The following is a 26,944-nucleotide window of genomic DNA, read 5'->3' on the forward strand; positions in this document are numbered from 1 at the left end:
TAACGGATACAGCCAAGGAGGGGCCCCCATGGGAGGCACTGGGAGCCAAGGGGAAGCGTCTGTTTCTGACTCAGCTTTCATCGGAGGCCAGAGAATGAAATAAGAGGGACAAGAAAAGACAGACAGAGAATGACCACAGGCAGGCCACCACAGCCTTCAATGGGGAAGGAAGGAGGGAGCAGAGCCACCTGAGGTTGGTGAGAAAAGTTCAAGAAACTCAAAGGGGTTGGGGCACTGAGTCTCCCAGGAAGATTAAAAGTTGACGGGAATGGGAATGAGGTCTGTGGGGGGAAACCCATGGCTCTGGAATCCAACTTAGATTCAACCCAGACCCCATTATTTACCCAAGTGACACGGGCATGAAGTGTGAGTCCCGTGAGCTCATTTCTGCTTCTGTGAACTAGATCTACTACCACTCACCTCAGAGGTTGTAGTGAGAATTGTGACCACAGATCAAACCTCCCCACATGTATGAAGTGCTTGATACTTGGTGACTGTCCTGGGTCTCAGTGCCACCTGCCCAGTGTGAGGCCATCAAGTGTTACTTTCCTCCAAACTTCAACTTCCTGAACTTGAATTACCCTCCCTTTGGTGGGTTGATCTTTGACCATCAGCAACAAGCTTGATGTTGCTGCCAAGGGTCCCGGAGGGGGATAAATCACAGGTGCAGGCGATCCTGCGGCTAATCTAAGCAGCTATTATCAGAGCTGTCACTAGCTCTATTAATTATGACTGATTAGAAACCTCTGGGTCCCCACCCCAAGCCAAGGCTGAGCACCTGTCCCACAGCAGATGGTCTCATTTTCTGCCCCAAGGCCACAGTGGGACAGCCCTGGCTCTCTTCTGGCAAGTGTGGCTGGAGCTGTCTCCAAGGGGCTGATCCTACACCCAGGCAATACACAGGACGTCGCTGAGCTGAAGTGTAAGCCCCCATTCCCCAACTTCCCGTGTCAGGCTCCTATGTGCTCCCCTCAGGGGCCTCCTCCCCAATCCCCCAGCTGGGCAGGCTTGGCTGTGGAATGAGAGGTATGCAGTGAAGCAAGACAGGCCCACGCTGAGCCTGGCACGAAGCGGGTGTGGGGCAAAGCGGGCTGGGTGGGGACTGGGTCTCCACCTTCCATCTCGGAGCCTACAACTGGGGTGTGCTGGGTTCCTAACCTCTCCCAAGACCCCTGCCAACTCCATGCCAAATACCTCTTTCCTTCCCCCCACCAGCAGCAGCACCCCGTCCCCTAAGGAGACTAGGGTAGGAGGAAGGGGAGGACACAGGAGGACAAAGCGAGGGGAAGGGCGGAGGTTTTGGAGGAAACTGAGTGGGGGGCCCCCCTGGTGTGGAAAACTCCACGTGCTGAAAAGCAGCTGAGTGGGTCAGAGGAGACAGGAGACATAAATCCAGGCCTGTCCCCTTAGCTCTGCCCTTCCCACCTCCGGTCTCTGCTTTCCCCCAGGATCCAGGCTGCGCCACGTGGCTTTGGGGAAGGAAGGAAGGGTGTGGGGTCTAGGCAGCACGGCAGACAAAGGAGAACCCCACAACAGTGTGGGGGGTAGGAGTGGGAGAACACAGAGCAAGAAAGGACCAGTTGTTACCTCCACTTCTGGGCTCAAGGGGACCCGCCCCTTCCTCAACAGAGACACAGAGGTTGGCAAGCCAAAGCCCAATTTTATTTACATTCATCCCAAAGCACATGATTTGGGGCTAAAGGACAGGTCTCAGGGGAGAGGAAGTTGAAGCCATAAAGGACAGTGATGGGGTTCAGGAGAAGGGAGAGTGACGATGGATGGGCCACTCTCCAAGTGTCCGCCATGGGCTCCCATGTATCCCTGGGCAGAGGCACAGGTGCAGTATTGTTCAGGAGGATTTGAATTTGGATACAGCAAGTCCGATGAGTCCAGCCACTCCTGCCACACCCAGGGCCATGCCTCCAACAATGGCCATGCCCACCAGTCCATCTGGAGAGAGAGATAAAGGGAGACAGTCAGGAGTCCAGCCCGAGCCATCCGGGACCACGGCTACCATGTCCTTCCTGCCCGCTGCTCCTCAACAGATGTGCTTCTCCACCTGGAGTCACAGGGTAACGGACTCCAGGGTTGGATACAGGCGGCTTCTGGGGGTTTGAGGAAGAACTGGTGGGAGGGGAGTCATTTAAAGAGAGACCAGAGAGCCCAGGTGTGGGGGTGGGGAGAAGAGTAAACTGGGGCTGTTGGGGCCAGGGAGACAGGAGGGTGGGGAGCAGAGGAAGACAGAGAGGAAGGCAGTCACCTTTCTTCATGGCCTTGTCAATGAGCCGTTCCAGTTCCTTGGCCTGGTTGTTCTGGGGCTCTGTCTGCAGCAGCCCTCGCACATACTTTAGGGCCTTTTCATATTCCTACACTCAGAGAAAACACACACACACCCTCAGTATTCCAGCACTCCTTCTGCCGTTCAGAGGGGCCTTCCTTTTGCTTGCCCTGGGGGCTCCTCCCTCTACCTCCACCCCCTCCCTCACTCCAGCCCCACCCAATGGAGTAGAGTCCACAAAACAGCCCCAAGTGTGTGTGGGGGGGTGATAAGCTAGGGGAGATAACAGCCCAGGCCTGGGGCTGCACCCCAATCCTGACGTCACCTTTCCCACACCCTCGGCACTCTGATCCTGTCTTTCACCTTCCCTCAGCATCCTGACCTGCTATCACCTTGCACCTCTGTACCTGACACCACCCCCTGCCTACTGCCTTTTTCAGGCTTTACCCTGGAGAGAAAGGAGAGGGTGCTGTGGACCACCCAAGTAGGGTGGAGTGGGAACAAGGGAGTTGTCTACCTTACCTTGAGCCGGTAGTTCCCCACAGCCAGGTAGAAGACATAGTCCCGCTGCTCCTCTTTGCTCCCTTTGGTTAGCAGCTCTACGGAGGGGAGGGGACAGGGTGAAAACCACTTCTCTCTCTTCCTAGTGCTTGTGTCCCAGAAACACCTTCCACTCTTTGAATCCCTATATGATCCTAGGAGAAAGTTCCGAGCCTCCCTTCCAACTCCAGTCACACCTGGCTTCCCAGTCAGAGCTCTGGGGCAGCGTGGACTCAGGCTGCCCAAACACCCTGGTGCTCAACACACAATACTGTAGTCAGCTCTGGTTCATCCAAGTGCACTGAAAGGAACTCAAGGCACTGGAGAAGCCAAAAGGCATCTCTCCTTAGTTTTGACATCTGTTGTGCTTCAATTACAGTTGCTTGTTGCCCAAATAAGTTAAAAATTTTAAGTTTGTATTCCCTCTCCCTTTAAAAAATCAGCTCAAAACTCACCTTCAATTAGTCTTCCCTGAATGACCCCACCCGACTCTTTCTTAACTCAGTGACTTACTTCCCAGAGGCTTGTGTGTTCAGTTGTACTCTATGCACTAGACTTTGTTGCTAAGTTTTTGTTGCTTTGCCGGTGTTTATAAATCTTCCCAATTGTTTGTCTCAACTAGACTGGCAGCCCTAGAGACTACTTCTATAGCAGGACACAGCTTTACAGGAAATCTGAAAAATCTGAATTGGCAAATTAGACAAATGTAGGGTGAGATTATTTGCATTAAGATTCTTATTTTTATTGATTTATAATAGGCATCCTTTGCTAGTACACTGACTGTTTGCTTACACATGAGAAAGAGGGTACAGAGAAACTGAAAGGTCAAATATTGTGGTTTCTGACAAATGGTGACCCATCCCAAAACAATGGGAAACAGGATTCCAACCAAAAACGCACCCTCTGTTCGCAGGCTTTTGGGACTACCTTCTGCACGTCTTCCATGCCATCCTCACAAAAAGTTTTCAGCAGCTGCTGAATAAGCTCCAGGGTGGGGGGGCAAGGACCCAGGACTGGGACACACAAGACAGGAGCCTCTAGTCCCAATTCAGCCATTAATTAATTAGCTGTGTGACCTCAGACAAGCCACTTTATAGTGAGACTACCAGATCACCAAAGTCCTGTAGAAACCGACATGCTGATTCTATTTGGCAAAACAACGATGAGGTGGTGATTAGCCAGAAGCGCCCTGGGAGAGGCCAGGCGAATGCACACCCCTTTGTTGCAGTGAGCTCATTAGAAGATATGAGCTTGGCGCAAAGGTAATTGCGGGTTGTGCAATTATTTTTAAACTTTTAGTTAAACCGCAATTACTTTTCCACCAACCTAGTAACTGTGAGGTGACTGTACTATAGGATCCCATGTTGAAAAAGGATCCCAGCACTTGAGATGGGGGGAGGGAACGACCAATGGCAGTAAAGAAGGACAGACCCTGCTGGCAGTTAGGAAGGGAAGAGTCGGGGAGCCTAGCACCTCACCCTCCAGCAGTGCAATGCCTTTACGGATGTCATCGTTGTACTTGCTCCGCACCAAGCACCAGGCATACTCAAACTGCGTGCTCTTGGACACCGAGCCTGCTGCCTTCTCAGACTGAAATTTCTTTTCAAACTTCTGCCATAGGAGAGGAGAGGAGTCATTTAGAAATGAAGGGGGCGAACCATTCTCTGATGGACCTGGGTGCCCATTTCCCAGTTTCGATCCATATTCCCCAGTCTCTGCTACATTTCCCTCACGGGTCTTGATTCCTGGCACCACAGATTCTGCTGTCACCATCCCTGGGACCCAGGCTTTCGGCTTCCTGTCGGCAGGCTGTCCTTGGACAGGACCGCCTCCGCTCCTCTACCCCTAGTGGTACCGAGAGGAGATGCCACCTGGTGGCGGCTCCAGGAACCGCTCCCAGAGCAGCTGACTCCGAGTGGGTGAACAGTAAACACATTGTTCAACAGTCAGAACTGCTCAACAGCCCACGAAGTCCCTCGTTGGAGACTGCTTCCCTCATCCCATCCCATCCTGCTAGGTCTGGACCTTTTCTTATCTGCAAAACAGGAATAAGAATAGTGCCTACCTTCTAGAGCTCAAAATGAGATCGCCTGCAATGCACTTAGCACCGTGCAGGGTACAGTAATATATGAAACTATTGATGGTCGCTAGTTCCCTGCCATTGAAGGAGCACGCAAAAACAGATCCGCACCCTGACATCCTAATTACTGCACGCACCCAGAACCCATTAGTTTTTCCACGCCAGACTCCAGGCCCTGAGTCTGAGGTGTGGTGGCGCACAGAAAACTACAACTCCCATTAGGCTCAAGGGCCAAGTGGAGCCTCTCGGCAGGAGCCGGACGCTGCAAAGGCTGCCGGGAGCCGTAGTTCGGCTTCCCTGGGCAAAGCTGATGATGGGAATAGGGTTTGGCCCCTATCCGACTCTCCTCGGACCCGCCCGCCCGAATCTTTCCTTTCCTTTCCTCGGGGCCAGGCCTCACCAGCAGGTCGTCCACAGACACCAGCTCGTTTAGCACGGCCTCCATGGCCGCCGCCCCCGCAATGCTCAGAACTCAGACGTTACCGTGCCACTGTCTCCATGGCCCACTGGCCGGGGCAGAGAAACACTTCCGGCGTCCAGCGGAAGTGGGCCTCCTCCCCTATGCAGAGCCAATCACCTCACGTAGCCAACGCCGAGCCCGGCCCCTGGGAGGCGCCCGCCACTTCCTCCCCGCGCACTCAGCGCGCGGGTGAGGGCAGTGAAGTGCACGCTGGGATCGGTACTCTTCTCAAGCCCGTTGCGCGTGGGCCGCGCACAGTGCTGCTTATAGCCCCACGTTCTTTTTTCCGGATGCCCTGCGTGTTTCTTCATCTACGGAGGCTGCCTCAAGAAAGGCTGCGACTGTATCTCGGTGGTCATCCGGCCCTCCCCCCCCCACTGAAAAGAGCAGAAAGAGGAAGGGGAAGAACCCGGCCTAGATCACACTTTTAGGGCTCAGTTTAATCCTGTCCACCCCCGCCCTCCGTACGCCCGAACACCAGCTCTAGGACGCCCCCAGAAACCTGGGACCCTGGAAGCTCAGTGACTTTTCAGTGCCTGCAAGAAAATCATTAAATGCCAGGGTTTCCAGGGCCTCTGTTACTCGCGCAATGCAAGAGGATCGATAACTGGATCTGTTAACCATACACCCAGAGACTGCAGTAAATAGTAACGGGATAGTATTAAAGGGAATTTAAAGAAAAGCTGTAGCCATTGCTTGCAAAGAGGGTTCAATCTTTTAAATATTTAGATAAAGCATCCTCTGGGTGTACCTAAAGCGGATGGCCTGCCATACGGGTTCAAGGTCAATGAAGAGCTTGGCAGTGAGGAGCAACAAAACATGGAAAGGGGAAATGCTGCGGGTTCCTCTGGCATCTGTTCTCTGCAGTTGGTGGGACTGGGTAGGTAGTGCTCAAACTCCTTTTACCTAGTTACAGAGAAAACCACAGGTCCAAAATAGCATCACTCAGTGCTTAAAAGCTCATGATACCAAACCCAGATTTAATACCTGATCTAATTGAAGTTTCAGTCTGTCCCGGAAATGTAATCTTAATCAGTTGGAATTTTCTGGTCAAGCACCAATAAAGTAAAGCTGTCAAGAAGACCCTCTCCACACTCTGCTCCTCCCTCTATAGAAAGAAGAGGCAATCTGCATGATAAAAACCCTTGCTCCCCACTAAAAGATGTCCTGGTCTAAAAGTAATTTCTTTTGTTCATACCACCCTTCTAGTTGCTAGATGGGATTCGGCCCAATGAGTTGCTTAATGAAATCAATTAGATCATCAGATTTACTCTGTTGAATTGTTTAACAACCTTGACCCACAGTGCTCCCCAATACACATTAGGATGTAAGTTCCATGAAGGCAGAGACTGTATCTTGTTTATCCTTGCATCTCCAGCTCCTAGCACAAGGTCAATGTTTAATAAATATTTGTAAATATGAAATAAAGCCAACAATAGTCATGTGCTGCTTAATGATGGGGATACGTTCTGAGAAATTGTTAGGTGATTTCAAACCATTACAAATGCAGATTTCCATTTTACAAAGGGTGATTTCTTGGATTTCAGAATCCAATGTATGTTTCTTAAAATACCCGGCCTAAAATAATTCTTATGCCAAGTAGACATATTTTGGGGTGATAAATTCTGCTGTACAGGCTACAAACCTGCATAGCATTTACTGCACTGAATACTGCAGGCAACTGTAACACAGTGATACTTGTGTAATGTGCTGTGCTACGACGCTGTGACGTCACTAGGCCACAGGCATTTTCAGCTCCATTATAATCTTAGGGGACCTCCTCCGTATATGTTCATCGTTGCAGTGCATGACTACAAAGGGCATTGTAAATGCAGGGATTATCATCCAAACACCTTTCACGTTTGCAAAGCCCCTTGAGTTTCTTTTGTTTTCCAATTCTCATGATAGCCTTGTGAGTTAGGTAGGCAAGTTATTCTCTATTTGGCTTGGGCACTTGAAATGATTTTGACATGAGCTCAGTAAACTTTGATAGAAACTTTAGTTTGGAGAACTGGCTCCCTTAAGACCACTAGCATAATAGTCAAGGAGAAAAATTCACATTCATTGAAAGATGCATCGAGCACCTAATTTTGGCTGGGCCTTAGTGTAAGAAGAGGGAATAAACAGATACGTAATATGAAGCAGAGCAGGACCGAAGACAGAGGGCAAGTACTGGCAAGGCAGGGGATACAGGGAGGCCAAAAGGGCATTAATTTTTTAGGGTGTTACTTCTGTGGGGTGGCCTGCTGCACCTTAGTCATCTTTGTATCTGCCACGGCTCTTGGCACAGGCCTGGCGCATGGCAAAATCTCCATCAGAGTTCCTTGAATGTATGTATGTGGAGAGAAAGAATGCCTTACTCAGTTGGCTCAATTCTGTGCCAATGAAGAGATCCTGAGTCTGAGTTTGTGTCTGGTTGGGTCCAGTTAGCATAGTCATCCACCTGGTGTCACGGGGATAGGAAACAGTGCCTGTTAATTTTACATCCAAATTATGTGTCTCCATCTTCTTCAGCAAGCATCCAAATGCAAACCACTGTCATCTCTGCCTGCATGACTTCCACAGCCACCTCACTGGTCCCACACATCCATTCTTGCCCCATTACCATGAATTGACCACCCAGTAGTGAGATCGTATAAAAACACAGTTCTCAATTTACCAGGAACCCTTTAATGGCTGATCTCACTGCCTAGAACAAAGGCCAGAATCCTGTAACAGAGCCTACAACATCCTCTATTATCTGGTCCATGCTTAATTCTGCCTCATCTTGAAGAAGGGCCCAGTTGGAACCCCCATAGTCGAGGCCTTGAAATGTCCCGGCCTCACCTTTCCTTGACCGTAGCTTAACAACAGATCATCTCCCTGTGGCTTGAACTTGGAATGTCCCGTCCCAGTTCCCTGCTTTAGAAAATTACCCCAATCTTATGATTAATACCTTAGGCTTATTGATCACAATCTCTATGGTCCAACATTCTTTCCAGGCTACTCCCATCATTGTTTCTGGGTTGCTGACGCCACTGGAGAACCACGTTGCCAGAGGGAAGCATTCATGCAGACCCTCTCATGCAGTCTCTGGAAAAATGCTCAGATTTTCCCTTAAATACCCCAAGCTGGTCTGAGAATGGTAAGGCAGTTTTCGAAGACTGCTGCCTTCTCAGATCTCAGGTGCTCTGACAATAAACGCTTATCCTAGTGCCCAACTCCTGTGTCGGTCTAGTGGCTGAGCGGGGCAGGCAGCAAGAGCCCTGGACTCGGTTGCCCTCTGGTTTCAATCTCTCCATTACTACTGTTAAAAAATACAAAATTCAACTGAGTAAATTTGAAGATCTAGTTGATTATTAAGCAATTCATGGATGGGGCAGCATCCCATCTAGCAACCAGATTGGATCTAGCAACCAGCCTCTCTAAGGCGCTGTACAAAATGGAAGGTTTTTATAGGGAGAAGGGTGGGGCAAGGGAGCTATTAACCAAAGAAAAGACTATTTTTAGACCAGGACATCTTCTTTTGGGAGGTGGGGGAAGGGAATGGCAAGGGTTTTTATTGTGCAGATTGCTGCTGCTTTCTATGGAGGGTAGAGAGGGTCCAAGTGACAGATTACCTTATTAGTGCATGATCAGAAAATTCCCGACTGGTTGATTAAGATAACATTTCTGAGAGAGGATGAAAATGCAGTTAGGTCAGGTATTAAATCTAGGTTTGGTATCATCAGCCTTAGCACAAGTGACCATTCTGGGCCTGTGGTTTTCTCTGTAACACTACCCCTCCCTGTCTGTACACCAGCCCCACAGGCCCTCTGCACAGGCAGTATCCTCTATCTGGAACATCTATCCCCTCCCCCCTTTTATTTGGCTCATTCATTCATTCATGATTTCATTTATTCAACAAATACTTATTGAGTACCTACTATGTGCCTGACACTGGCACTAAATAAAATTAAGTTCCTGTTCTCACGAAGCTTGCATTTTAGTAGGGGAAAACAGAAAAAAATAATAGAATGAGTAAATAACTAAAAACGCAATAATGTCAGGAGTTGAAAGTGCTATGAAAACAAATCAAGCGGGGTAAAGGAATTATGAGAGAAGAGGATACTATGGGAGGAGTGCCCAAAGAAGCCATGGAGAGGTGATACCTGGGCAGAGCACTGACGTTAGTGGATGAGCCATGCAGGTAAATGGGGAAGAACATTCCAGGCAGACAAAGCAGCAAGTGAAACACACAGAGGAGTGAATGTACAAAGGTGGTTTGAGGCCCAACCAGGAAGCCAATGTGACTGGAGTGGAGTGGGCAAAGGAGTGACAGAAAATGAAGGCAGAGAGATGGCAGGTCATTTACGGCCTTACAGACTATGGTGAGGAATCTGGATTTCATTTCACATGTGATGGAAAAGCATAGGGGTGTTTTGAGCAATAGAGTAACGATTTGAGCAATGATCCATTGTGAAAGGATCCCTCTGGCTGCTGTTGGAGAAAAGGCGGTAAGGACAAGAATAAATACAGGAGGACAGTTAGGAGGTTACTGCGGTGGCCCAGGCAAGAGACAGGTGACCTGGTCTACAGCAGTCGTGGTGGGGGTGAAGGGATTTAGGATACGTGGTCAGATTCAGGATATTAGGTACAGTGAGCAAGATTTGCTGATGGATTGGGTATGTGAGAGAAGAGTGTAAGATGACAAATAGGTTTTGCCCTGACTGACCTGAGTTCTTAGCTCTAAGACTCTTCCTTAGGGAAGACCATCTCTTCATCCAGACTAGGTGAAGTCTCCTGTAGAGAAGGAGAGTATTACCTGTCCTACATTTTCAGAATATAAAACTGTAACCTATACATTCCTGTCTTTGTTAGCACTGTGTTTTTGTGAGCCACACAAGTATTGGTTGGGTACTGGGTACAGTACTGAAATCTTCCAGGAGCCAGAGACTCTATTCTGCTCGTTTAGTTTTTCCTACGTAAAGGAAGAAATACGTGGCCAAAAATCACACCAGGAAGGTGCCATTATTAGCTCTATTTGACCCATGAGGAAACTGAGGATCAAAAGGTTAAGTAATCTGCCCAAGGTCACAGAGCTAGAAGTGGAGGAGCTGGGATTCAAACCTACGTCCTGCTTCAGTTAAGAGGCAGACCTGTGCGCTGAGAGAGGAAGAGTCAGCTAAAGGATAAATAGGAGAAGTGAAGAGAATAAGTTCATACGTACGCTCTAGTTACTCATGTTTTAAAAATTTAGGCATAAATTTGTAAATTTTTTGTTGGTTTACAATAGTGGGACTTTCCTTAAGCCGCAGGTGAACTAGGAAGAAGCAATTCAGGTTAATTCAAAACCAAATCAGGCAAAGCAATCCTGAGAAACCTTTGTTTAGCTTATACAGTAGTAAAATTATAAACAAAATCTCCCAAACCACCATCAGTGCTGCTGAAATTGTTGTAAAACTGGTTTCTGTCTCTTGGCTAGCAGCGGCTGTTTTTAGTTCACACTATTCATCTATTTGTAATTAAACACTTGTGTGATGATCTGGTTAATGCCACCCTCCTATACTAGACTGGAAGCTACATAAGGGCAAGGTCTGTGTCTATTTTGCTCATATTATACCACTAGAGCCAGCTCAGTGCCTTACACATAGATAACCTATTTGTGATTGTTGCATAAATGGATGTTGCTGTTACCATGATTAACTTTTTGGAAAGCAATGAGACAATATATAGTAAGACCTACAAGATATAATATCATTTAATTAGAATCTCCTGTGGGAAAAGTCAACAAACAACAAAAAAGGAAGGCATGAAGATATTCATTTCCTACATTATCTGTGAAGGTAAACAACTAGTCATATGGATTCTATGCATGTGGATGGTAATATTCAAAACAGAAAAAAGGCACGTGCTTCTCAAATTTGGTCACGTTAGTGGACAGAAGGGAAACTGACATTTTTTTGTTGGGGGGGAACTAAAACCTAACTGGTACTTGTTAGCACATTCTGGGCTCTGGGCCCCTCCCTTGACCAGAAGCTGGAGCCTGTTCTGGATTTCTACCCTCCAGCATCTTGTCAGTAGTCAGCCCAGAAGTGCTCAGGAAATACCCACTGAACAGAATTTCACTATTTGTGTTCTTCCAATCTTCAGTGATCAGTCTCCTCTACTTCCCACTTTCATCTACTATCCAATCAGTTAGGAAGTCCAATCAAGGGCAAATTGATTCATTCATTTATCCAACAAACATTTGTTCAGGGCCTACTGTGTGCCAGGGCTTTCTAAGTGCTGGGTAAGAGAAATGAACTAAACAGACATAGTCCTTCTCTCATGGAAGTTACATCTTAATGCTAACGAATCTTAATGCTAACGAATAAATATATGTAATCAGGCCACTCCGCTCCATTCTGTCGCCATACTCCAACAGCCTTCAGATTTTTTCCTCCTCCAACCCAGCCTGGTTGCTAGTTGTATTTTAAAATGCAAATCAGAGCTCATATGTCCTGATTAAAAATACCGTCTAAGGACATCATCTAAATTTCCTATTATGCACACGAAACCCTTCAGGACCACCCTGCTTACCTCTCCAGCTTCATTTCTAGGCACCCACGCGCCCTGCACACGGAGACGTTTTCATGACAGCCACCTTTCTTCCACCCGGAATGCTCTCCAACGGGAGATTTCCATTCACCAAACACCTACGTGCCTACATGGCAGGCAACTGCCAGGCTCAGGACCGTTACCCCTCCGGGACAGCTTTCTTATATCCGACCCCATGCCTCCATCTTCTAGGAGGCACAGCATTTATCACCCAATCCCACAGTCCTTTATGTGGACAGAGACTGTGCCTCGTTCATCTCTTAGCCAAAGGGCAGGCATCCAAGATCGTATGTGGTGAATGAAAGAGTAACGACAAGCGTTCCAAAACGGACGCTTAGAACCTTAGAGACTTCTGCACTTCCGGGTGGAGGTTTGGTTGGCACTCAAGCAAGGGAGAAGGTGACTCCTCGGGGGCTGCTCTAGGAGGAAGGCTCGGTGGTCCGGAGGACCCGCGGAGACGCGAGGGGGAGACCGCGGCGTCGGCACCTGCGCAGTAGTCGCCCTCCGCGGGAGGCGGGGCGGGGGCGGGGCCTCAGCTGGCCAATTAACGGGTGCGGCTCCGCGGGAGGAGCGGGGCGGGGCGCTACTGGGAGGCGGAGGGGGCGGTGCCGATGCCAGCGAGTCCCGAATCTTCGCCCCGGTCTCCACCTCTTGCTGTTACGCATCGTACCTCTGTGTCCCAGGGGTGATCGAAGTCCTTCCTGGTAACCCTTTCCCCAGAGACGTTCTCTGTAAATTAAAATTTACCTGTGGCCTCCTTAGAGTCTGTCTAGGTCCAAAAGTGTGTGTGATGAGTACACACATGTGCACGAACCACTTGGGATCGTTGTTAAAAATGCAGTCTGATTCAGTAGGTCTAGGGTGATCCTCAGATGCTGCATTTCTAACAAGCTCCCAGGGGATGCCAATGCTGAATGTTCTCTGACACACTGTGAGGAACAAAGGTGTGAAACAGTGGTTCTCAAAGTGCATCCCGGGACCAGCAGCTTGGGCATCACCCATGATAGAAATGAAATTTTGGAGGCCTCACTCCACATCAGCTGAATCACAAAGTCTGGGAGTGGGGCCTCGCAATCCATGTTTTTACAGACTGTAGGTGATTCTGATGCATGCTAGAGTTTGAGAATCCATGGACAGCAGAAAAGTCAAATTGAACCTCATCCCTCCACAGACTTGTGGCTGTGGTCAATTTGCCTTATCTGGTTAAGCTTCAGATTCTTCAGCTGAAAAATCAGGATAAAAATACTAATGCCTCCCTAGTGAATCTATTATGAGGAGAGAATGTGAGATATGCTTGTAAAGCACTAGGCATTCTATAAAAGTTAGCTATCATTAGCTATCATTATCATTACCGTTCCATTGGATTGCTCTTTGGCAATCCAGTCTTATTGCATATTTATTGCAACATTATTTACAATAGCTAAGACATGGAAACAACTTAAGTGTCCACTGATGGATGATTGGATAAAGAAGATGTGAGACACACACACACGCACACAATCACTGGAATATTATTCAGCCATAAAAAGAAGGAATTCCTGTCATTTGTGACAACATGAATGGACCTTGAGGACACTATGCTAAGTGAAATAAGTCTGACAGAGAAAGATAAAAAGTGTATGATCTCACTTACATGTGGAATCTAAAAAAGCTGAACTCATAGAAACAGAGAGCACAATGGTAGTTGCCAGGGTCTGAGGAATAGGGGAAGTGGGGGATGTGGTCAAAGATCCAGGTTCCGGTTATAAAATGAATAAATTCTGGGAACATACTGTACGGCTGGGTGACTGTAGTTAGCAATGCTGTATTATGTACTTGAAAATTGCTAAGAGAGTAAATCTGAAATGATCTCACCACACCGAAAAAAAAAAAGAAAGTAATTATGTGAGGTCATGGATAGATCAAGTAAACTTATTGTGCTAATTATTTCACAATATACACATGTATCAAGTCATCATGTACACATTAAAACACACAATGTTATATGTCAATTATATTTCGGTAAAGTTAGAAAGAATGTTATGAGACTTTAAGTGATTGATTATAAGTAAATGTATTTCTATCTCAATAAACCTTTAGCTAAAATGGCTTTAAGTGAATTATTTTAAACAGTTTGATTTTAAGCAAATTGGCCTAGAATTACTTTGAAGGTGTTGCGTTTCATATTTAGTTACTTAAAGAGTTGTTAGATTAAGAGAGATTGACTCATTGACCATTTAATTATGTAAATTGATCAAAAGTCACAACCACCAGTGCTTCTGGAGTCTAGTGGTAGTAAGATTGTAACTCCATAGGGTTTGGGGTTAATGAGGATTAACCCCAATGTGGGAAGCTTGTGGGGTTCTGGAGAGCACATGCACAGCTTCTGCATTCCAATTCAGATTTTAGGATAACACTGTGGCAGCCCAGCAAAACAAGTCTCAGGCCAGATTGGCCTGCTGGATTCCAGTAATTGACCTTTGCCTTTTGTGAATTAGCTTTATTCATGCTAATTATAACTAGTTTAGTGTAAGGTGACGCCTACTCTGTCTTTGTGGATTTATCCTTTAAGACAGCAGTTTAATTAAAAGTTGAAGCAGTTCTTTATTCTATTTTTGCCCCATGCCAAGCTGTACCATTAGCTAAATATTTGAATATCACTCTTGGACACTGCTACTAATTCAGTAATTCAGAAAATGTGTCTGACCATGAGGTGAATGCACACATATTACATCTAATTCCTGAATTCTCCTCCTCCCAAATCAACATTTCTCTTACCCTGAAGGATTTGGGAATATTCTTGAATTCCAACTGGAAAAAATTCCCAGTTACGGGCAGCGGGAAAGGGCCAGGGAGTGTGTGGGAAGGGAATTTTCCAGCTGCTGTACATCTGCTTCCAGATTGAGATGAGTAGCAGGGTAGCCACCTATCCCAGCAGGCCCACCACAATGCCCAGGGTAGCCATGGCACCTTTGGGGACCTCTGTAAGCAGTTGTTTATTTTAAGTAGTAAACCTGTTTGGTGGTGGCTGGATTAGACAGTGACAGAAGCAACCTTGGTATAGAGGCCAAGCATGTTCTTTCCTAACTCTCTGAAATACAAGGAAAATTACTTTTTAAAACATCTGAATATATGATTTGTGCAATTCATCATTTGAAAAACAATTTCTGCAGCAGGCCCCTATTTTGGAATCTGCCCAGTTATTCATTATATCTTTTCTTAGAGAGATGCCACATCTGGATAGCCCACAGTTTTTGGAAAAAGATGAGCCTATCAGATTCTCTTTAGACTTGGCGGTAGTCAGCCGTCTCCCTGTGACTGACCTGAGGGTATGTAAGTTCAGCAACTGTGGGGAATCATCATTTTCCTCTGGGCACAAGAAGCAGACAGAGCCTGTCCACATAGGTGGGGAGAAGAATGCAGTGGATAAACAGAAGCGTTGAGACTAGAGAACCTGTGGAGCCAACAAGAAAGATCCTGAAGGCAGAGCTGCCTTGGGTGGCTGGTGTCTTATCAGATCCTGGTTTTAGTTCCTCCTAAAGGAGGCTGCAATCCTCTGGTTAGATTCTGGGGGAAAGTCCGTACTTTTTTTTTTCTTAAGCTAACTCAAGTTGGTTTCTATTATTTGCTACAAATGTGTAATGTAGGGAATTAGTGGAGTTTCCTTTTGATCCACACAGTTGAAAATTACAAAATAAAGCATAGCGCTGAGTCTGCCAGGGAATTTGGAATGCTCTCAGGTAGACCCTGGATGCAGACCTCCCTGGGTTTGGTCAGAGGTCTTACATTTTCAGGCACTTGTATGAGATCCCAGGGCAATCAAATAATTTATGTCATGGGTTATAATCATATCATTTGGTTAAGCAGTTTTAAAAACCTTTTTATTTTGAAGTATAACACACATACAAAAAAGTACACAAAACAAAAGTATACATACAGCTCAGTGATTTTTATGGAATGAGCCACCATATAACCACCACTTCAGAAAGCAGGACATTGCTGTTACGGAACCAAAGTTCGTGTGCCCCGACACTTTGAACAGCCAAAACTCAAAATGGCCAAGTTTGGAGTAAGGAAAGATTTATTGATTGAGGAGGTACCAACTGAGAAGGTGGGAGACCTAGCGGTGCCTCAAATCCATCTTGCTCGCTAGACTAGGTTAAGGGTTTTTAAGGGGCTGGGAGACGTGATGGTGGGGCAAGCTTCCACTGGAGGACCTTGGAACTTTATCATTTATGGTAAAGGGGCGTCAACACTGGATCTTTCTGGACAAGGGACCCTTGGCTTCTGAAAGGGTTGCAGTGTTCAAGTTCTGGTCATGTCCTGGTCATTTGGTGCCATGGAGGTTGGGGGAGAGGTGAGACTTTGGTTCCGGGAACAGCTGGAGGCCAAAGTTCTCTCCTCTGCACATGCTTGGACTGCATGAAATGCAGTCCTGATCTGCTGTCCCTAAAAACAACTCAGTACTTTGTCAAACAGGATAGGACCATTTTGAGCTGGCTCTGCAGTTACATTACCAGTCTTACAGAAGCACCCCCTCCCACAATTGGGACCCACTACCAGTATTACACCCTCCTACCTCTCCAATAGTGACCAATATTTTAATTTTTATGGACATATTATTTTTTTGCTTTTCTTTTATAGTTTTACCCCTTCAGCATGCATCCCTGAATACTATAGTTTAGTTTTGTCTATTTTGTTTTTAAACTTACTTGCACTTTTTTTTTTTTTTTTAGATTTTATTGCGGAAGGGGAACAGGACTTTATTGGGTAACAGTGTGTACTTCCAGGACTTCTTTCCAAGTCAAGTTGTTGTCCTTTCAATCTTAGTTGTGGAGGGTGCATCTCAGCTCCAGGTCCAGTTGCCGTTGCTAGTTGCAGGGGGCACAGCCCACCATCCCTTGCGGGAGTCCAACTGGCAACCTTGTGGTTGAGAGCCCATGCTCCAACCAACTGAGCCATTCAGGAGGCAGCTCAGCTTAAAGTGCCGTGTTCAATCTTAGTTGCAAGGGGCAGAGCCCACTATCCCTTGCGGGACTCGAGGAATTGAACTGGCAACCTTGTGGTTGAGAGCCCACTGGCCCATGTGGGAATCCAACTGGCAGCCTTCGGAGTTAGGAGCACGGAGCTCTAACCGCCTGAGCCACCGGGCCGGCCCCACTTGCACTTTTTAGTGTCTGGTTTCTCTCACTGTCATGTTAGTGAGATCCATCCTTGTTGTTGTATGTAACTCCAGTTTGTTCGTTTTTCATTGCTGAATCATAATCCATTGTATGGATATACTAAAACAACTGTACTTTTCATTATTACATTTAAATAGAGTGCAAAACCAGACAAAAGTCATTTATATTTTAGAAATTGTGTTAGTGGTCATTATTGGAGAAGCTTCTAGGATATTGTTCTATTTTTTGAACAACAGCTTATGTGCACACTATAAGAGTTAATTCAGCTGTAAAGTTATGATTTGTGCATCTTTCAGTATGTGTAATTTACTTTGACATTATGCTAACAAAACAAAACAAAACAACAACAACAACAACAAAAATACCCCAAGGTGATTGGCCTCCCAGCCCAGGCAAAAGGCAACCCTCAAGGCCAGGGTCACATGGCAAAGCCTCATCCTTTCCTGGATTCTGAGTTGGCAATTCTTCACTCTTTTGTTGACTATCTGATGCATTCATGTGTATGTTTTTTAGTCTCCTCAGTAGGACAAATGGGCTGAATTACCTAGTCTACCTACCAGAAGCAGAAGTTATTACATAGTTTTTTCAGGGTTCCAAATTAAATTGAAATCATGAATAAAGGTAGAGTCACGTCTGTTAAAAAATTTTAATTTCATTTTATTGGTGAATGTTACCCATATTATTTCTAAGAAGAATGTGTATTGTTAAAGTCAGATTTTGTTTACAAATTAATTAATCATGTTAAATAATCAGAGGAGATCTATTTTTCTACTGAAATACCATACCAAAATTTTCTATTTGAAATTTTTCCTTTGCTGGTCAGCTATCTTACTTAAAGTAGTGAGACTTATTCTATAAATGTATCTGAGCATCAACATAAACCAATAATAAAATACATAAGTCTGTGCTATGGCAACAATAGGAAGCTTCCTTAAGTTGTACATTGAATTTTAAGCTTTAGAAATCTATATGGAAAATGCCTTTTCCCAGTGTTTTAATTTGGATATACTTACTTGAGAGAGAGCCAAAGAGTTAATAGTCCTTTTTGTTTAGATTGTTCTTATCTACCTTTTTTTTTTTTTAAGGCGGGCACAGCTCACAGCGGCCCATGTGGCGATCGAACCAGCAACCTTGGTGCTACCAGCACCACGCTCTAACCGACTGAGCTCACCGGCCACCCCTTTTTCTACCTTCTTAAAGGAACTTCCTGAGGAGCTTCATCCTTGAGTCTTCTTCGGCTGACTCATGCACATCCTTCCGGTCATCTCTCTTTTCTGCTCCAAAGATTTCAAGAGCTAAGACTGACCTTAGGTGGCTTCAGCTTCATTTTTGTATCACAAAACATGTCTTTCCACTTCTTTTGCCATCTTTAGGACCTCCAGTTAACAAACCTGCTCTAATCTCCCAGCTAGAGTTAGAGCAAGAGGACAGAGGGGGACCTGAGAGGGTCCCTGACAGGTATGTGGGGGAAACAGGACAAGGCAGATGGGAGAGAAATAAGAAATGAACAAAAGTCCTAAACACCTGTTGTCATGCTTCATGTAAGGGATGGAAAGGTCTTCTCAGTGATGTTCCCTTTCCCACCATGTCTAATAAAATGGAGCATCATATTGGTGGCCATATAATTTATTATGCAAACAGGGACATTTTTGAGAGTGAAACAGTGGTGATGTCAATAGTTACACAGGGACAACAGGAGTAAACTGGGACTCTCCTGGCAAATCAAATATCTGGTCACCCTCATCATATAGGTTGGAAAAGGCTCCTTTCATTATCACCCCTGTCCTAAACCTTACATCACAATTTCACCCAAAAGTTACTGTTTGCTTCTCTATTTAGACTTGGTTTTAGCTGACATAGACCCTTAGGTCTTTACTTGAGTTCTAGAACAGTGTTTTTCAAGCTTTAGATGCATCAGGATCACCTGGAAAGCTTATTAAAACACAGAGAGCAGGGTCACACCCCCTGAGTTTCTGAATCAGTGTGTCTGGGGTGTGACCAAGAATCTGTATTTCTATCCAAGTTCCAGGGGAGGCTAATGCACCTGGGACCACTCTAGTTTTCAAGGTTCTAGGGCATCGTCATGGAACTCAGGTTTGCTCCGTGTTCTCACTGAACCCTAACCAACGTATACTAATCTAATCTGAAGGCGACTGTGATTCCAGAATGCCAATTTATAGCAGATAATTGTGACAACTGCCAAACTTTTACGTCCCCTGCAAATAAGTTCTTCCTACTTTTGCAGAATGTTGGCATGGAGACACTTAACACCATGTGAAATACCTTGTTAAGACACGCCGTCCGCATATCTCATCAACAGGACTCTTTATGGTGATCCTAAGGTTTTGCGTGGTCAATTTCTAAGCTCCTTGCTGCTGTAACACCTTTTTCTACATAGAAGTTTGCCAGGAATATTTGAACAGCAGGGAGTGCCACAGGTTGAGGCACATCATGGGACTGAAAACGTTTTAAACATTTAAATCGTTAAACATTTTAATCATTAAAACTATCTCTATTCTCTTGAACTTGACCAACAACATACCATTGGGTTTACAGGGCTACAAGGAAAATAAAAGAAGCTGCACCTCTTTCAAGACAGGGAACCCCAATCTGGACATAGGACACTTATTTTCAAAGAAATCAAGTCAATTTTCAGAGGACCTATTTGATTAGCATGAAATTTATCTTAAATTAATATTACTTTCATAAAGTTGGTTGAAAATAATATTTTCATTGAACATTTGAATCACTCTCCACCTACCAAAGAGCTATAGTATAACTTCCTAATATATTATGTCGACTATTTCTTCTAATATCTCTTTCTTCTATAATCCCAGTTCCATCCTCACCCCCCATGTAAAACTCACTCTTCCTCCTGTGTTTCTCTTCTATTCTCTCACTATTACCACATTCATAATACTTCTGACACCAGATTTGTGGATGTTTTCCCCCTCGCCAAGCAATTCTCTGTGAAACCAGCCATGTGTCCTACAATTCAATTCTATTCTGACAATAATCAGAGTTAGCACAGACCCCACATGTTAAGGGCTCAGTTCCACACGACTGCCCCCACTTCAGATGTCAATTGCAAGGAGGAGGCCCCAGGTTACCCACAACTTCTCTTCGACTTGGCTATACATTGGAGGTGCCCATACCAGCCCCTTCTGTTTCAATTATTTGCTAGAACAGCTCACAGAACTCAGGGAAGCAGTTACTTATGTTTACCAGTTTATTATATAATAGGGGTATGATAAAGGATATAGATGAACAGCCAGGTGAGGAGATTCATAGGGTGAGGTCCAGAAGGGTCCTGAGCTCAGGATATTCTGTCCCTGTGGAGTTGGGGTGTCTGTGTTCATCAACCCCAAAGCTCTGTGAACCCCACACTCTTGGGATTTTATGGCGGCTTCCTCATGTAGGCATGATTGACCATTAACTGCAATTCTAGCCCCTCCCCCCTCTCTGGAGAATGGGGGGTGGAGCTGAAATTTCTAAGCTTTCAGTCATGGGTTGGTTTTTCTGGTGACCAGCACCTATCCAGCAGCACACCCAGAGTTGTATGAGAACAACAGATACTCTTATCACTTAGGAAATTGCAAGGTTTTCGGGAAACTGGGGGCAGAGACCTATATATTATATTTTTTCCTCTTATTTCACACTCCCCTAAGTAGTACAACATGATATTAAAAGTAACTCAAATTATTTAATGTTCTAGATTATTATTCCAACTTCTCATTTACATTGCTTTATTTTCCTGGTTCTACACTTTAATTCCATACACTAATTCAGACTAATCAGTGTGTGAGGAAAGTAATTCTGAACCAGAGGAAACTTAGTATTGTGCCCCCATGGTAGGCATTGAACTAAAAATTGTGGATTTCTTTTTCTTTTTTAGAAAGGGTTGAGGAAAGAGTGAAGATAGGGAGTACATAAAATGGAGTCATTTTAACCAAGCTGCAAAAATTATTAACATTATGAAGGTTGAGGCATGAGAAAAGACCTCATTATTGTTCTAACTAGCCTGGGAACTTAAAATTTTCTGAACTTTCCAGTTCTATGTCAATGCCTGGCTATACATCTGGACATATACCAAACCTCCAGATAACCCTCAGATTACCCTCTCCAGGACTGATGTATCCAGACCACCTGATTATCCTCTGCAGCACTCACATATCCAAACCACCTGACATCCACCTGACATCACCACAGGATGTGACCAGACCTCCTGGCTCCCGTCTTCTGGACCTCCTGGCATCCATCATCTTGACTGCCTGTCATCTGACTGATCACTATCCTGGACCAATCCTAGAAGAATGCAGGACTGATAATTCTTAAGAATGTACTTTTTACTATAACAACTTTGAACTTTTCTCTCTTTTTCGGAACATTTCTGGGTTTTTGCCTAGCTGTGTTTCCAGTTTGCAAACTCTAAGACCCTTGAGCAAATCTCTATCATCTATTTCTAGCAAAGCCTCCAGTTTCTTTTTGAGTTTGACAGGGTGTAGTTTTGTCCTTTTCAAGTACAGTAAGTTGACCTAGTTTAGTATTAATTAATAAAAGCCCGTGAGGGTCATTCTATAATAGGAATGTTCTCTATTCAAGTGTTGACCATTTGCAGATAAATCAATATGAAAAAGATGCTCAGAAATTGTCAGTTCACTTAAGTAATTTAATTGTTCCCTTGAAATCTGTAGTATAGTACGAAGGCACAATTTCTGATTAGGAAGGATGTGATAGGAGGGACGTGAAATAGGTCACATGTACTTTAAGACAGTGATTAAAACAAAAGATAATGCAAAGTATATTTTTAATGAAACCTGTTTAGTTAATATCACATGTATTTACACATTCATTGTTCTATAGACATTATTCAACAGTATAAAACAGCTTTAAAAACACAAGTACAATAGCTTAAAGACCAAAAATATAAAATATATATATAAATTGCTTGACAAAAAATATCCATGCTTTTAATGCTTAAAATAGTTTATCAGTTTTTAACTGAACTCTGTATTTTTAAGAGTAAAGTGAAGTTGGTCACTGAACATACAATCCTCTTTTCCCCCTAATAGTCCAGCAGACATCCATCCGGAGTCCCTGACTTGGGTGGTAGGGTGACAGTACCTATGGATGGGCTTGAAAGAGTTCGTGAACTGCAGAAAATTACATGCAGAATGAAATGTGTACACACATATACATATATATTTTGGGGGGAAGAAGGTGTCCATAGCTTTTATCAGATCCTTAATCAATAGAGGAAAACAAGGACATTTAGAAGTCATGGGGAGGGTGTGCCCATAGACACTGAGGGAGCATGAGGCCCAAGTCAGAAACATCTGTTTTGAATGAGATGGGAGGCCTAGTGGCAGAAGTGTGGCTGCTGGCACTATTATCACGGCAGCATGTTCACGGCTATGCCCCATAAATCTGGTCATTCGCATGCCCTGCAGCTCTGTATTACTAAGGAGCACCTGAGATGGGTCATAGCTGGGTAACTATGTGTAAGGTCAGAATTTAACGTAACAATCTCTTTTTAGGGTGAATTAGGAGGATGCCAGTGTCATGAAGACTGCATGTTTGTTTTCTATTAAACTTTTAGAATTTTGTAGCAAGAAGTAACTGAAGACCTTTAATTCAGCCATTCACGTTTCAAGTGAAAAAAAAAAAAAAACAGGACTAAAGAGGTGAAGTAATTTTCTCAAAGTTCCTAGGTCTCCTGGTTGTCAGTCCACAGCAATTTTTCCATGCACTATTATTTCTTTTGATATGTGGTAGATCAACTCTTTAAAAAAAGTAATTCTGATGCAAAGTCATCTGTTTCTGGTAAAAAGTCAGGTAGCTCAGTCATTCATGAAGAATGTCTGCGTGAACTAGATTACTTAAAATGTTCCAGTCTCAAAAACATCCCCTCCCACCACTTGGAAGTGTTCAGATGCTAGAAAAGATGTTCCAGGCTGCCAGCTGTGACTAAGAACTGAATGAATAGAAGCTGCTTCTTCTGAAAAATGAGATCATATCAAGCTGGGCTAATCTAAGAGCTAGCCGAGGCATTGAACCTTCCTAAATGTCAAAATTGTGTAGGTATTTTTAAAGTGTTGAGACTTTTATCAATTGAACAGTTGAGATAGGGTGAAAGCAATGGAAAAACTTGAAGAAATTTGTAGCTTTGGTACATTTTATGTACTTACAGGGTTTTTGTTCAAGGTTGAATTGCCTGAACTTTACATGTGTTATGGCTGAATTGTGCCTTCCCCCACGAATTCATATGTTGAAACTCTAACCTCCAGTTTCTCAGAATCACTGTATTTGGAGATAGCGTCTTTAAAGAGGTAATTAAGTTAAAATGAAGTCATGAGGATCAGCCATAATTATTATGGCTGGTGTCCTTATCAGGAGAGGAAATTAGGACACAGCCACACACAGAGGGAAGGCCACGTGAAGATACAGGGAGAAGACGGCCATCTACAAGCCAAGGAGGGAGGCTTCGGAAGGAACCAATCCTGCAGATACTTTGACCTTGGATTTCTAGCCTCCTGACTGGAAGAAAATAAATTTCTGTTGTTCAAGCCTCCCTGTTTGTGGAACTTTGTTATGACAGCCCAAGCAGACTAATACAATACACAGAAGTCATTTTGTAGGAGAAAATTCATTTCTTTGTATAATTCTACAGGAACATTCTTTGCAAAGTCTTGGTGAGTGCAAGTCCAATCCTCCCTTGAGTCCAGGAGGATGCGTTATGTAGGATGGAAGGATTTGAGAGATGTCGGCATCAGGATGGGGAGAAAGCAGTTGCTATCCTTGGACCGTAAATGAGGAGGTGAGTTTAGCAAAATACTAGGAAACCAATTGCAGTGAAGTTTGCAGAGCAGTTCAAGAAGTAGGAGGAAACCGGGAAAATGTATGCCTAAGCCGAGGAAAGAGTGTTTCAAAAGGAGAGGAGGGTCAATATTATCACATGCTGCTGAAAAGTCAAGTTAAGAAAAGGATTGCTTGGATTTAGTAAAAAAGGGAAGTGGTGATTCCTTGGCAGTGTAGTCAGAGAGGACGGAGAAGTTGTTTGGAGAAACAAATAGGGTGCAGTTAAAAGGAGGACAAATGGTTAAAACTTTATGTATATAGTTATAGCTAGTTGATTGTTATATTATAATTATTACTTAATTGAAAGAGACCTGAGCTCGTTTAAGTACCAGTGGGAAAGTGCCGGCAGAGGAGAGAGGGACATACAGGAGGGAGTAGGTCATGACTTCCAGCACTTCTGCTAATCTATACTTTGCTCTGTGTCTTGGATGCCCACCCCTCACACTGCGGGCAACCTACTTCCCGCCTCAGATAAACCTTAACTGCAAATCGGTTTCCTGATACTCCTCAGCTCCAGATTTCTTGGTCCTGTCTCATCTCTCACAACCGGTCTTCTTACACCAGATTCTCACACCCTCGTCCTTGCACATATAACTCTTCTTTGCTGAGAATGTGCTGATTCCCTGTTTAGTTGGCTAACTCGGAGGTGTCTTTCAAGATTCAGCGCAAAGCATCGTCTTCAAGACGCTCTTTGTCTCAGCTAGGAGTCTCTCTGTGCATTTCCGCTGCCTCTTCTGCTCCCAGCTCTCTTAGCTCACATCGTAATTATAAATATCTCTACATAAATATATCTCCTTTAAAAACGGTGGCTTCTTTGAGGTCAGGGATGAAAGTTCATGTTTATATACCCTGGATCTAGCCCAGTGCCTGATACATGTAGGCACTCAAGAAATGTTTGTTTTATGAATAAAGAAGACACTGTCTGTTCTTCCCGATACTCATACCAACAATACAGAATGACAAAGACTGGAATGCTGTTATACAGTGCTTTGGGAATTCTTCTTAGAAGATATGGGAAAGTATTTGCAGAAGTAATATTTGGGCTGGCTCTTAAGGATAAGCTAGTCAGGTGGAGAAGGGCATTTTAAGCACAGTGAGCAGGATATTTGTATATTGTGGACATTTCCATGTTCTAGGTATTCAGGCCAAACTACCCAGAGGGCAACTATACATGATAAATGAAGTCTAATAGAACATCTTAAATGCACTGAAGACCTAACAAGATAATAAAGAATTACTAGGCCACAATTTGTGAGATGAAAGGACTCAGAGGTGGTAAATAGACTCTTTTTAAAAATAAACTAATATAATACCACATTATATTAGTTTCAGGTGTACAAAATAATGATCCAATATACAGAGGGTGCCAAAAAATGTATACACATTTTAAGAAAGGAAAAACCTGTATTAAAATTGTAATAATATGTACTGATAACAAAACATGAATATAAGTCATGTGCATACATTTTTTTGGCACTCCCGGCATATTGTGAAATGATCACCACAATAAGTCTAGTTAACATCCATCACCACATAGTTACAATTTTTTTCTTGTGATGAGAACTTTTAAGATTTACTCTCTTAGCAGCTTTCAAATATGCAGTACAGTATAATTATTAATAACTATAGTTACCGTGCTGTACATTACATCCCAAAACTCATTTATTTTATAATTGAAGTTCATACTTTTTGGCTACATTCACCCATTTCACCCACCCCGACCCCCACCTCTGGCAACAACTGATTTGTTCTCTGTATCTATGTGTTCATTTTTTTTTTTTTTGGATTCCACATATAAGTGACACATATAAAACAGTATTTGTCTTTCTCTGACTTATTTCACTTAGTATAATTCCTTCAAGGTCCATTAATGTTGTCGTAAATGGTAGGATTTCCTCCTTTTATGGCTAAATAATTTCATCTATATCTATCTATCTATCTATCTATCTATCTATCTATCTATCTATCTATCTATCTATATCTATCTATCTATCTCCTATCTATCTAGATGTATATACTTACATATATATCTCTATATATCACATCTTCTTTATCCATTTATCTATTGATATACACACTTAGGTTGTTTCCATGTCTTGGCTATTGTGTGTAATGCTGCAATAAACATGGGAGTACAGATAGCTTTTCTGAGGCTGACCAGCAGCCACAAATCAACGAAAAGCCCGAAAGGGTAGTGGGAATGAACAAAGACACTCACACAAATGTTGATGATGCGATCGATCGGTCTCCAGTGATGCTGAAGCACCGGCTTTATTCACCTTCACTACTTATATACCCTAAGAGTATGTGCACAACTACTAGTCAGCAAACAGTGGAATGCATTACATCATTGAACGTAAATTTTTAACTTTAACATAGACACTACAAATCACTAAAAGCTCCCCAAAGCAATTATCCCATAACAGAGCCTATCAATTATCCTGATAGCCATCAGTGATCTGTGTCCGAGAAACTGGCCATTCCCACCACATTCCTCAGCAACTTGTAAACACCCTTCAGTCGCAGGCAAAGATAACAACTGAGCCAGTCTGCAAGGCTTCAGAATAACAAGAAATTATGGCTCCCCACACTTTTCGAGTTAGTGTTTAATTCCTTTGAATAAATACCCCAGGAGTGGAATTGCTGGATCATATGGTAATTCTATTTTTAATTTTTTGAGGACCCTCCATACTGTTTTCTATAGTAGCTGCACCCATTTAAATTCCCACCAACAGTGCACTAGGGCTGCCTTTTCTCTAAATTCTTGCCAACACTAGTTATCTCTTGTCTTTTTGATAATAGCCATTCTAACAGGTGTGAAGTGATGCTGCATTGTAGTTTTGATCTGCATTTCTCTGATGATCAGTGATGTTGAGCACATGTTCATGTACCTGTTGGCCATTTGTATATCTTCTTTGGAAAAGTGTCTATTCAGGTCCTTGACCATTTTTTAATCATATTTCTTGGTCTTTTGCTATTGAGTTGTATGAGTTCTTCATATATCTTCA

At 44.0% G+C, this 26,944-nt stretch overlaps 1 protein-coding gene across 1 annotated transcript; it reads right to left on the reverse strand.

Annotated features, from left to right (window-relative positions):
- Positions 1-1,640: 1,640 nt before the first annotated feature.
- FIS1 (fission, mitochondrial 1) lies at positions 1,641-5,456 on the reverse strand. The gene is made up of 5 exons (XM_033110992.1): positions 5,299-5,456; positions 4,297-4,429; positions 2,801-2,877; positions 2,261-2,366; positions 1,641-1,950 (listed from the first exon to the last, which is right to left on the reverse strand). Exons 1-5 carry the CDS (start codon positions 5,341-5,343, stop codon positions 1,850-1,852), a joined length of 462 nt encoding a protein of 153 aa, XP_032966883.1. The 5' UTR covers positions 5,344-5,456; the 3' UTR covers positions 1,641-1,849.
- Between the last annotated feature and the right edge of the window lie 21,488 nt (positions 5,457-26,944).

Source organism: Rhinolophus ferrumequinum, chromosome 7 (genome assembly GCF_004115265.2).
Source record: "Rhinolophus ferrumequinum isolate MPI-CBG mRhiFer1 chromosome 7, mRhiFer1_v1.p, whole genome shotgun sequence".
Classification (NCBI taxonomy): domain Eukaryota; kingdom Metazoa; phylum Chordata; class Mammalia; order Chiroptera; family Rhinolophidae; genus Rhinolophus; species Rhinolophus ferrumequinum.